This window comes from Corvus brachyrhynchos, unplaced genomic scaffold (assembly GCF_000691975.1).
Source record: "Corvus brachyrhynchos isolate BGI_N302 unplaced genomic scaffold, ASM69197v1 scaffold22, whole genome shotgun sequence".
Classification (NCBI taxonomy): Eukaryota; Metazoa; Chordata; class Aves; order Passeriformes; family Corvidae; genus Corvus; species Corvus brachyrhynchos.
In genome coordinates, this window is record NW_008238355.1 from 2260826 (window position 1) to 2274163 (window position 13338).

At 44.3% G+C, this 13338-nt stretch overlaps 1 protein-coding gene across 5 annotated transcripts in view; it reads right to left on the reverse strand.

The window, feature by feature from the left end:
* TBC1D2 (TBC1 domain family member 2) overlaps positions 1-13338 on the reverse strand; it is a 23314-nt gene extending 9976 nt beyond the window's left edge. For 2 of the 5 annotated variants that reach the window (XM_017735446.1, XM_017735450.1), the window contains exons 1-10: positions 13041-13243; positions 10881-11368; positions 10113-10245; positions 9066-9207; positions 7263-7399; positions 6490-6674; positions 5032-5418; positions 4078-4188; positions 1194-1381; positions 17-239 (exon numbers count right to left, since the gene is read on the reverse strand). In XM_017735446.1, the coding sequence (XP_017590935.1) occupies positions 17-239; positions 1194-1381; positions 4078-4188; positions 5032-5418; positions 6490-6674; positions 7263-7399; positions 9066-9207; positions 10113-10245; positions 10881-11288 (1914 nt within the window). In that variant the 5' untranslated portion in view covers positions 11289-11368; positions 13041-13243. The other 3 variants (XM_017735447.1, XM_017735449.1, XM_017735448.1) reach the window with 3 other exon arrangements.

Consider the following 13338-nt stretch of genomic DNA (forward strand, 5'->3'; position numbering starts at 1 on the left):
CCACCCTCCCCACCCCCTGCCGATGCTCCACTGGAATGCCACTTCGGATCAGACTCTTCAGCTCTGCAGAGGGGTTCAGCTCTCCAATGCTGTTCCATCTGTCACGGAGGGGCTTCTCCACTATTTCGTGGCTTCGCAGTTTGTTGGACTTTATCTCAAGGGCTTGGATTTTGGCCAGGAGTTTCCAGTCCTCAATTTCATAGTCAGGTACAGTCATAAACCCATACTCATCATACTCGCTGGAGGGACACAAGGCAGTGTTTAGTTCAAATGACAGTGCTGGTACCTGTGTCAAGGACACTTACTGCCTGGGGTCATGCCAGCTACAGCCTGTTGCCAGGCTCCCGTCACCCATGCCAGAGCACAAGTACTTGTGGGTGTGCATTCCTCCCCACCCTTTTCTAGGCTGCACTGCGATCTGAGAAATGCTCGTTAGGCCTCAACTTCACTTTGTCGCGCTGTCGCTTAATACTAAATCTGGGGTTTGCTGATACCCTTGCTAGTGATATTTTTAAGCGATCTCAAACACTCATTTGTAACAGTACTCCTCCTTCACTTTTCTGTAGACAGCCTGCCTCAGAGCCTTGACGATAAATGAGAGCCTGCAGCACTGGCATACACACACAAATTCAAGCACAACTTTTCTCTGAGCTGCAGACCAACCTCATCACACCCCTCTCATCAGTCCCTAAGGGAATATCAAGCTCACCCTGTGTACCTTCTCCCTACCATGTCCTAGTGCAGAGACAGTTCTGTAGGAGAGGACTGCAAAGGCTTTGGGGCATCAAATCCGAGAACAGAGATCCACAGTCCCTTCTGATGTCTCCCTGTACACAATAAAAATTTCTTACTCATCAGAACAGCCCAGGAGTACTGATAGCACAGCTTGTACAGGGTTTGTGCACCATCTGTCCACAGGGTGGGATACTTTTAAGATATCATCCTATTTTTGACAAAGAGACCAAGCCTGGCCTACAGGGTCTCATCTCCAAAGCTACCTGGAGAACCTGCGAGGCTGACCAAACAGATAAAATTGTAATTGCTGCATAACAGGGGCACTGACTGTGCAGGAAGGCATAAACACATATGTAGACCTCTGCTATAAAATGGCCTTAGATGTCCTTGCCTGCACACTTCTCTTTGCAGACAGGCTTCTACAAAGCTGTGAATATCCTCATGCTCTCAACTCTTACCTTACAGGGTTCAAGTTAAAACCTTCATCTGTTTCTTCCTTCACATCCCACTGGAGAGCTTCCTGGATGAGGTTCTTCACCAATTCAGCATGCGAGCTGGGCAAGCCAGGCACAGCCTCCTGCAGCTTTCTCAAGACTGTCAGGTATTTGCTCTCCATCTGGCAGTTTCTTGCTTGCAGGCAGGCACACTGATGGGGAAACAAGAAGGAAAGAGCTCCCTCAGTGGTAGTTCTTTCTGCATTGCCACTGCTCTCTACTGGCCTGGTCTGCACATAAAGTAAACACTTCTGAAGAGCAAAGCCCCAGGAAACACATTTAGTAGTTTTCCACAGTCAGTGGAACTGCAGCCATGAATCACCACAATGTATGAACAAGCATGAGCTGCAGTACCTAGCATGCAACAGAAGTTGCTTATTGACTGGGAGACCTTCTACATCATCACCTATTTTAACTACTGCATTGTATCAACAGATGGCCACATCCCACCAGCTCAGCTGAGGACACAAAGAGCCAGCACTGCATCTGAGTCCTCTGCAGTCTTTTTCCCTCACCCTCAGACAAGTTCTCTACACCACATTGAGCTGTATCCTGATAAAACATACTACTCCCATGACTGAGCTATAAAGCATACCAATTTCAGGATACACAGTAGCACCACAGACTAGGTGACCACATGCCCCTTAGCATCCCCAGTCCCATGGCACTGTACACATCATTTCTCATGCACAGGAAGCCCAACTGAGACCAAATAGCAGGACAATACCTGCCACCACCATAGTCCTGGGCATAGAAAGCAGAAAAAATGAATGAGGATTATTAGACCACTCCACAAGTGGGGAACTGAGGCCACAGAGGTGATAAGACTCACCCAGTGTCTCACAGGAACTCAGTGAAGACTCCTATTTGGTGGGAAGCAGAAGTTGAAAACAAGAACAAAACAGAAGCCACAGAAAGAGTTAGGTTGCATATAGAGGGGACAGAAAGGAGCATGGTTTCTTTCATACTACCACTTTAATTAGCATTTTGCCTTACACTGAGCATGCTGGGCTCGTGTGATTACCTCCTTTTTGAAGGTTATGGCAGTCTCAGGATGAGAGGGCAGCAAGTTAGGAGGAAGGCAGGGTTTCAAAGAACTATAAAGCAAACACATGCAAGAATGGCAATAACACCCCAGAAGCAGCTTTTTGCCCTGTTCCAGAAGCCATGACCATGAAGACATACCTGTGGTGGTGCATTCCCCACGTAAGGCCACACTATGATCTCAGAAATGCTTGTTAGGCCTCAGTCTTGATGAGGCTCAGTCTTAGCACCTGGGCTAAGCTCTTGTGCTTATCAGAGACACTGTCTGCTCCCAGGAACTGGTGCTGCCTAACAAGCTTCTGTTTTTAACAAACACCATTGGAAACTTATTTTTCTCACAAACCCAAATGGAACAACATTTTTGTCATCACATTTTCAAAGAAAGTTACCAATTGCAGACAGGATGGCAAACTACTATGACTAAAGGCAATTGTCTTGTGAACCTATGAACAGTGGTCCTAAGTGAGACCCTTTGAGCTCTCCTGGATCACAGTGGGCTGTGACCAGCAACCTTCCTTTGAGTGAGGCCTCTCAGAGCCAGAGAACTCTCATATTTGCTGCACTTGCATGACCACTGTTGAACAATGATGACAGAGCCCGGGCTGATACCCCCACTCCTTGAGGCTCAACCCTTTGCCTGTTGAGAAGATGCAAAGACATCTGACAGGAGCACTTCACCGAAGGAGAATTTTCACATACTGTACATACTCTAGGTCTGTGTGAATATGCCACAAAAAATGTACCTGGAATCTTAGATTCTTAAGTACTTTAGCCTGGTAAGTAAGTTAGGCCTGTAAGTGAGTTACTGTTGTGATTACAGTAAATTCCAAGGAATCTTTTGTAAATTGTTTAAATTCAGCCATTGCTTAAGTGCTATTAAAATCTTTAGGCCCAAACTACTGTTCAAGTCCAGAGGTAAGTTTTGCACAGGAGTCCACACAGAACCTTGTGGATCGATTGGAGGGCCTTCCTTATTCCTTTCATGCTAAAGCTTTCCCATCCTTACTCTTTTCCATCCCCGGCTTCCATGTAGATTTTTGATTGATTTTAGTTTTAGATTGACTAAAGGTTTTTTAGTATTTTACATCTGCTTTAACCATCTAGTAAGTAGTAGAGTGAACCTTGCCAATGAGCTTTGCTATGCTTTCACTTCAATTTTAAATACTATTAAACCTGCTTTGCCTAACTTTTGCCAGTGATTCTTTAAGCAACCTAGGACACTCATTCACAACAATACCTTAAAACCCAAGGAAGTAAATCCTAGGCAAAACCCACAGAACCAATTCCAGCACACACCACCAGTCTTGGAATTGGTTCAGGACCAGAAAATAGGATTAGACAAGTCTGAGGGTAACCAGGTTATGCACACTTACACAGCTACAAATAATAATACAACTTAGGAAAACACAAGAACTCTGATAGAACTGCAGGACTTGGAAGAGTGCTGCCACATGGCAGTACCAAGTCCATCAGAGAAACCATGACTAGATGGAGCCAGGACTCAGTCTGTCAGCTCTAAGGAAACTTTTCTGATTGCCTGCACAGTGTTGCTCTTTTATTTGCATAGCTGAAATGCAGAAATCTGGGTCAAGTTTCAGCACCTTTAAGACTAATCTTCACAGGTATTTTACTTCTGTTGAAGAATTAAAATGGTCATGTCTAATTTGGAAACAACACAAAGCAGTAAAGAGGTCACACTAAAAAAACACGAGAAAGCTTATTCCTTGTGGAACAAAATCTATTCCGGTGCCAGCTTCGAAAATAAATTAGTTCACACCAAGGAAAAAAGGTCATTTGGCCTTACCTTCATCAGAAGGGCTTTTTCATTCTCAGCAACACTTGTCCAGAGTCGAGTAACCTGGTGGATCTCTGAATTGAGAAACTGGTTCTGGGTTTTGTATGCATCAATATCATCCTACCAAGCAAAACAGTCACATAATGAGAGTTCTTGAGGGGCTTGAAATCCCTCCCATTTCAGGGACATCAGATTATATTAAAGACAATAAAATATCTCAAAAATTCTGTGTTCTGAGGAGCAGACAGGACTCCCCAGTAAAAATATTGCCTACAAAGGAAATCAAGGCACAATATTGTCATGCATCAACAAGACACTTGAAAATGCTAAATGTATATATGTACTTTAAAAACAGGGAGATCATGGTCATATAAAGCCAGAGATGCACTTAAATAAGATGAAGAATGTATATGTTTTGTTTGGGTTTTGTTTGGTTGATTGGTTTGATTTTGATTTGTTTCTTTTTTTTTTTAGTGAAACAAATCTCAGCCCCACGGCTGGCAGCAAAAACAAACACTCTCCATAGCAAGTGGATCTTTTGGCAATTCTCCACCTCACATTAACCCGTAACTACAGCTGTGCACATAGAGACATACAACAGGCTGCATCTGAAAGATCCAGCATGTTTTGGGAAACTGTTTGCAAGACAGAAACAGAGCAACAAAGTAAGTGAAGGCAGCAAGTCATATTGCATCTGTGAAACAAAAGAAAGAAAAGAAACTGGCAGGCACTGAATGATGACAGGAAGTCAAACAAAACAGGCTCTAAGCTGAAGCCGAAACTGACCCAGATGCTTTTCAGCACCCTATTGGCATCAGGTGAGTCCCTTGCAGCCTCCCTCTCGTTTGGAGACAGATGGAGCAACCAGCAGAAGTATATTCTGTGCTTACCACAAAGAATACCCTCCCACTGAATCTGAGGGCATAAAAATGGGCCTGAAAGACCTGTGCCACTCTCACACACCTTCAGATGTTCAATCTCCTCCTGCTGCTTATACAACGTCTCTACAGTGATAGTGTTGGCTTCTTGCAGGGGGTCAGAGAACTCTCGGGCCATTTGCTCTGTCAAGGCCATGATGACTTCCTGTTTGGCATGGTTCTTCTCCATCAAAAGCTGCACATGTTCCTTGAGCTCCTGGATATGGCTGTCTCTTAAAGTCAGTATCTGCTCCAGTTCCTTCTTTTCTTGTTCAAGAGCTTCCAATCGACTTGTCAGATCTGCAATTTGTCTCACTTTGTGGCGCACCAGCTCCAGCCTGTCCTTATCTTCTGCTGCAGTGAGATACATGCTAGATACTCGCTTCTCCTGCTGGGCTGCCTCCAGAGCTTTGTGGAGAAGTTTAACCAGTTCCTAGAAAGGGAATGCAAAGCCATCACTGTGCTGTCCAGGGCAATGGCAGTATAGACAGCACAGACCCAACAATGAAATATCTTGAAATTTACTCCTTCCAGAAGGAAAACAATGCAGAAATCTTGAAACCACAATGATACCACAGTGAGACATTCTGCTCTCAGAGCTGGGGCTGAAAGATCTCTGCAGCAGGTCACAGATGACCTGATGTGGATTGCTAGCAGAAAAGCTGCTGACCACACTGTCTGCATTCTGGCTTTCCTACAATTATTCCTGGGAGGCCCAGCAGAGAACATGGAGACGTGGTCAGCAGTGTGGTAAAATGGGAGAGAGGGAAATAATGCAGTCTGTAACTAGCTGTGCTACCAGAAGGAAACTGCACTGTCCATTTTAACTTTCATTCTGCCAGAGTCCTCCTTCACTCTATCCTGCATGAAGGCATGGAACCTTGCCCCAGCAACACGTTGCTGATTCAGGCTCTGCCATCTCAGACACTTTAAGAAGCAAATCAAGACTGACTGCCCAATATGGGACCTGGCTCTCCTGACTCTTCTGCTGGAAGAGCTACCAGCATCATTAGCAGAGAACCTGGCATTGCTCCATGCTTTGAAGAACAGTATCATTCATGATTGACAGCCCTTGCAGTGACCCATGTCCTGACTTCTACAGGCAAATCACACCTTAATGGTGGGTCACTGTTCAAAAAGAATGATCTGTTGTTAACAGCATGACTCCACCTGGTAGTTCTCACCAGTGTCACAGTAACTATTCAGGTGTACTTAGTGAGCAATAGAGATGCAGGAGCAAGACAACAGCAGAGCACTTTTGGATTTATCTCCCTCCTACACCTAGCTGCACTTCCTAGAAATGGCTGAAGGTCCTCCTTTGTGCTGGGCACACTCAGGCACACACAGGTGTTAACAGGTGCTAACACCAGGAGCTTCAACTGGTCTCCAGGTAGTGCCTGCTGAGCACTTCTCAGCGCTTCTACACACCTGTGTGTAAGGGAGTCCCTGGGACCAGCCTCAAGGCCCTGACCCTTAGAAATAGCAGTCTCTTCACCACACTCACCTTCTGTGATTTGACTTCCTCTGTGAGTGTCAGAATCTGTTGCTGTAGGACACTCACTTTATCCACTGAGTTCTTCTCCCTGGACAATTCTTCAGAGCCTGGGAAGCCACTGTTCATCCACCTGGCTTTCCTAATCCAGTTCAGTCTGGGCTCCATCCTCCCATCTTCCAGGGTACCCTCCTTATCTGAGGGGAGATAGATTTAATTTACACAGGATTGCTTTGCTACTATGGACTCCCAAGTCTTGCTGTGGGGGAACTCACAACAGCTCCACAGAGGAGGCTAACATACAGCACAAGGAAAATTGACCCACAGGACTGAAGCCAAAATAGTAGGGACCAGACACTGATATGCCCACAATAAACAAAGCTGTGATGGTTTATGGTACCTGTTAACCCACCTTGCACCCTGCTCATGTATCTGGCCCACAGCAAATGCAAGTTACCATCATGGAAAGGTACACATGCAGTGAAGCTGCCACACTTAGCCTATGACTGTGCAGCAATTACACTTTTACCTCAAAGAAATAAATCTGGCACCATGGATTTTAATTCTTTTTTTGCCTCTGCAGAATGTTCCAGAGGTAGAAGACAGAGACAGATGGAACCTGAAGCAGAGCCAAAAGAGTCAGTCTTGTGGCAACAACATAGGAAGAGACTTGAGACAATGTAACAGAGATTTCACATCCCTTGACAAGTTGCCATCATCTCCTTTCCATTCCTGCAAAGTCTGAATCCCTCCTAGAAGGCATCACACAGCTCGGAAACAATCACCTGCACGACCTGCCTCCACTTCTGCCTCTTGCTTCTCATCCACATTCTCAGGATGCTCTTGGAATTCATCAAAGCTAAAGACATTCCCATTGTTCCCCCAGAGCTGCTTGGAGCCACAAATATTGTAGACAGTGTTTCTGAAACAAGAAGAGATCAAGACAGCCTACTGAACACAAGCCATGATCACTGCAGCCAGCCAGTGCATATTCAAACTATTCAATGCCTTACCCCCCCTTACTTCCCACCCCTCCTCCCAAAACCTATCTCCTTCATGTGCCAAAAAAATGAACTCTTTATAGTGTTGGCAGATTTGAGGAGAGCAAGGTTGTAACTGGTGTAAACCAGGAAGATGCCACAAAATCAGTACAACACAGCAACGTAAAACCAGGGAATTTCCCCATGTGCTTAAGCCCTATGTATAAACACATCAGACCAAAGAGAAGGATCAAAGGTAACAGTAGACTAACCACATCCTTCCCTGTCCCTCTCGCCTTCCCTTCCTTCATCCATCCCTATCTTTAGTTCACTGCAGAAATCCCCAGGTGCCAAGAACAGCTGCCAAGAGAAGCTCAGTTACCTACAACACAGCCAAAACTGGGACAATGATCACATTTGAAGCAGTCAGAGGTCCTGTGCTCTGAAACATTTAATAAACAACCTTGCCACTACAAAGTCAATAAACTAAAATGCAGTAAAGAGTTTCAGGAAGAAAACTGCAGTCAGACCCAGAAACAGTTTGTTATGGCTGTTGCTATCAGATATTGCCAGAGGCACTAAGAGATGACTTTACAGAATCATGAGGAACTACAAATGTATGAGCAGTTTGTGTAAAACCTACACCAGAAAGTATGCATACAGGTCTTTTCCCTTCTCCTCCTGTGTTGTCCTTCAGCTAAAACAAAGCAAGTCCCTTGTTTTAATGTCTATAAAAGACTCAGTGTCTGCTGCTTTCCTAACTGTAAATGAAACTGCTAACATGTAAATGAAACTCTGATCTCATAGGGGATCTTTCTGCACATAAGCATCAGATTGTAGCTGCAGTACTGGTGGTAGAAAAACTACAGGCAACTTCCACACCAACAGTATTTGGCAGGTGCCTAGCTGCCTACCACACTTCTGGTCACTTACTCATTTTTGGTTATATGTAAATAAGTGATTACAAAACACAATTAGGAGATAAACAAAAAACAATTAGGAGATACTGATAGCATTGTCTTTGTGAAACTGTAACTGCACAAGGCTTGTAACTTTTAACCTGATGGGGCTACTGCAACAGTAGATAGAAGCAGGCAATAGGAATATTAACATCCTTGAAACTCAGCAAGCAGGAGCAAGCTGTGCAGTCAGGCCTCATTACAGGCCTAAGCAACTTTTCCCTGGAGTTCCTATTTTAGAGAATGCACTACAATCAAGGTCCTTTGAAACCACTGGAAAGTGCTAATGGGCTTCTATCATTACTTACTGAGTACAGCTGAACCTGACCATGTGCCCTTCCAAGACTGCTGTACAGATGCATCACACTAGGCATGCAAAGAACTGACTACACTGAAGAGAGCTTAACCAAGTCCTAGGTCTGCTACCACAATCTTTGCTAGGAGAGCTACATCACATGAAATGCATCAGAACAGGGGGATGTGGAAGACCCACTGGCACGAAGTTTACTTTGACCTGGACTAGCCTCCAAAAAGGTGCTTCAGAGTTCTCCCACCCAGGCAAGAGTCCCCTTTCATACATGACAGGCAAGGAGGCACACAGTGGTAGGCCAGCATGTCAACCACACTGCAGTTCTCTTCATGCACTTACTGTATCTCTGTCCAAGGGTGCTTAAGGGAGATGTTCTGCAAAGCAGTAGATGTTTGAGGTGCAGGCAACGATGCTGCCTTTAAACCCACTGCTTCTGTTGGTGTTTTCACCAGAGGCAGAAAGTCTTCATTGTCAACTACATCTACGTAAAAACAAAACAGGACACAAAAGCAAACGACCAAGAGAGAACTCCATTGGACTTTGGGTCCTTCATGTAACCTGACAGCCACAACAATTTACTACAAGTATACATTGCATGTTCAAGTGGTCAGGTAGAACAAGGACAGCAGAGTAGGCTTCCTTAGTTTTAGGTCAAATAACAGAACTTTCCATGTACAAAGAGAATCATCTATTCAAGGCCAGTCAAGTGATTTCAACCATATATATGAGAATGACTAACCTTAAACAATCAAACTTTAACTGCCTAAAGATATAAGGAAGGAAAATTTTGCTATTCTCTTCCCACATTCCAAACCGCATTTGATAGCTTTAATGCGCGGATAACATTCTGCAAGCAGTTTATTACCAAATTTTTGCCTGCTGCAGCAAGATGCTACCCGGAACTCTTGAGAGCAGACACTTATCAGGGAGGGGATTATTTGTTTCAAACAAAATGCGCATATAGTCATAACTTAACAGGTGGATACCCTGGTTGTGCCTCCCCTTATCTGCTGACCTGTCTACTACCACTTCTAGGAATAGACATCTTAATCCCACTGCTGAAAAAAAACCTTGCTTGCTCTGTATTTCACAGGCCTTAAAAGAATGACCTATCAAATGTGCACATTTCACATGTGTGAGGAAAATCAAGATGGAATTCATGATCACAAGACACCTGAACATTCCCAAACATGTGCTGTAGATTACGAGGCAGCTTACTCACTTTCGTACATAATAAGGCAGAAGTGTCAAACATTGGCGAAGTACTGATAGTTGGCACCTGCATTTAAAAATCTGGCCAAAACTTCTACCCACTTCCAGATGAGGAACACCATTCATCACCAGGGGGCTGAAAGCAAAAGAAAGGCTGACACGTGCAACACCTACTTGTTCTTCCAGCCAGAGGTTCATTCACAAGCTGGGAGCTGCCCACAGGAAATCTGCTCTGAGTGTTGCAAAATTCCCAACGTCTCATTTGCAGCTGTTGCAGCCAGTACATCATTGCCTGTTTGCTGATTGCCTAACATAACAGAAAACAGGAAAGGGAGGGGAATAATCTCATCAACATGAGACATCCTGAGATGACCACCACTCTGCTGCACAAGTCAGCAAATAAAAAGGCCCACTGTATCAAGCCTATGCTGTATCTGTATCCTCTGGTCCTAACACTGATTTGGGAAGACAGAGGAAATCTTTAGTATGGCCCTAAGTGGTAGAATCTCAGTGGACCACCGACCTAATTTTAAATTTGTTTTGGTTTATTATGGTCCAAGCTAAGCAGAAATGTCACAATTGTTTTAGACAGGAATCATCCCCAGAGCTTTTTAACAATGATTTACACAGAAATAAAAGCCTAGCAAAGAATCCTCCTAGAGCAACCATTTTAGACAGGGGAGTTCATTTCTGTTCAGTAAATTACATGTGGACTGCAGGCCTCCTCAATTACTTTAATTTGGCACATAGTTCAGGTTTTATTCCCACTCTGTTAAACAACAGCCATCTCACAGGAAAGGAGTCCCAGACTTGCCAAAACAATACAAGTAATTTAGGTGCAAGTGGTAGCAATCAAAGCTAGGAGGACTTCAGTGAAACTCAAGCTAAGAGATACCTTAGTACAGATGTGTGTGAATGTCCTGACTGGGAATTTTTCATTACCTTCAAAGTAAAAACTCTGCTTGGTGTTCTGATCTCAAAAACTCCTTCCCCATTTTCCATTTTACAGTCAAAGCTGGCGCTGGAGAGATCAATAGACCCCAAAGGATTAATGTCCTGGGCAGTTCTGTAGTATAGTAAGCGACATTTGTTTTCGTCATAAAAGAACCAACGAGACTTCCAGGTCTTGATTGGCCCCTTGATGCCCATCTTATTTAAATAGCCACACAGTTTTTTTCTGGATGTTTCTGTACTGGGTTTCAGCGGTACGTTTTCCAGTTCTCCAGGAGAGAGAAGTGTGTCTTTCGCTCTTGCTGAGGCTCCATTGCTGCTCTTAGTGTCTGGATCTGACTCCACTAAATTGCCTGGAGCAGCAAGGGTGCATGCTCCGCTTTCTGGTCCTTTCTTCATTTCTTTAAGGAAATAGATTGAAGCAGGAAGTTCTCTAGGTAAATAAGCCGATCTCGATTATATCATCAGTGTTACAGAACCTGCAGCCAACAAAAAAGGAAGAAACAAGCTCAGGTCTGCCACACAACAAAAAACCACTTCCTAGCTTTCAAACTACCCAGCCAAGGTCTCCAACTCTACTTTTGGTCATTGCTCCCTGCTCTCCTCTGCTCAGACGACCTCTATACATCTGTTTTCTCCCCTTTTAATTCCTAGATTAGCCTGGACTAGCAGCCATAATCTCTTGTGCAAAAAATAAGCACAGCCTGTGGGCATACCAAATCAATAGCAATAACCAGGGCATTTGGTACTTAATGTTAAGAAACAGCCACAGAAAACACGGCAAGATAACAAGGGGGTAGGCACATAGTCAGGTCAAGGGATTGCAGGGAAGTGTGTCGTGGTATTTCCACTGAATGTTCAACTAATATTTTAAACCATGGCTCTGGAGAAAAATCCAGCCTTATGCAGCATTCTTATGAATAATTTTTGTCAGCTCACTATAATTGTTAAAATGCCCAAATACTATGTGTTAGCTCCTCATCCAGTAGGATGGATTCATATGATGGATTATGCACCAGAGAAAGTAATTCTGTGGTCCTTGCAAAAGTGACTTGATTGCTTCTGTGACCAAAGTGACCACCTGTGTCCCAGAAGTATAAAAGAAAAAGATAAAACTCAGGCTGGAAGGGATCTGTGTAAATCTCGAGTTCAACTGCTCTCTCAGACTTAAATCTGTAGCCAGGTCCGCATTCAGATAAATTTTTATCATACACAAGGACAGCAATTTTGCCATGCTTCAAGCGCTTAACCACAGGACAGGTGTGATTTTTTGCTCAGCACTGCAGATACCCACAGCTCCAGTATAAAGAAAGCTAACAACACTCCAGAAAAGTATCTATAAATAACTTCTTACATTTTTTGAAACTTTGGTTTCAGACACTAACATAGCTAAGCAAACATGTAAGGAAGTAAATGGCTGCGGTGATAAGTTAGTGGGAATCGAACTGCAGACACAAAACTGGGAAAGCTGATTCAACACAACATCCAGCTGTTTGACAACATGTCAATGAAATAGTACAATGGAGCACACTGAGATGTTCCCAAGCTGATCTTGTTCCTCTGCTTCTAGGAACAAGTTACCCTCGTGACTGAGAGAAGGTTTGTCCATCCTAGCGCTGGCTAAGCCCCATCCTGTTTATTGCTGCCCCCTCCTGTTCCTGCATCAGCTTTACAGACAACCATCAGGAATGTTCACTCTTAGTGGAAAGCTACTTAAATTCTTTTCGTTCACTCGCATGACACTGTGGATCCTGGTGCTGAACACATTCACAAACGCCAACAACAAGCACCCCTTGAGAAGGTGTTGCCTCAACTAAATTTCTGAAACACCAAAAACACCTCATTTGCAAGCTAATTTTGCCTGGCACAAGGCAAATATCATCAGGAGGAAGAAACACCCTCAACTTTCCCAAAAAGACCCTCGGGGTTTTATGTCAGTACCAGTACAAGTATCTTCTGTACCGCCTGAAGACTCCATCACACTTCTACCTCTTGCCAGCATGATGGTCCATGGGTCCACACCACGAACAGGATCAAGTAAGCATTTTAGGTAATTTAATTTAGGTTGTTTAGTAAGCATTAGGTTCAAGAACCCATTTATAAGGAGCCATGTCAGATCTGCCTTGCAAAGACCTCTAGATAAGACCTCACCTCCTTAAGGGAAGTAGAGAGAAGCAGCTGGAAGTCACCGTCTCCTGGCACAGAGCTACTGCTGCAAACACCACCAAGCAGGTAACCACAGCCTCCAACAAATCCAACAGCAAAAGCAGCGCCTGCCTGAGGTTTTCTTCGGTCCAGTCGCTGCCGGGTAGCTGTCTGAAAGATATATTTAGCTGAAAGCTGCCCTAACACTGACTCACCAATGAAAACGGATCAGGGTGGACCCTGCACAAACCTTTCCGGAGCTGCTGGTGGAATCAGCACAAGACAGCCCCCACCGCCCCTCCCC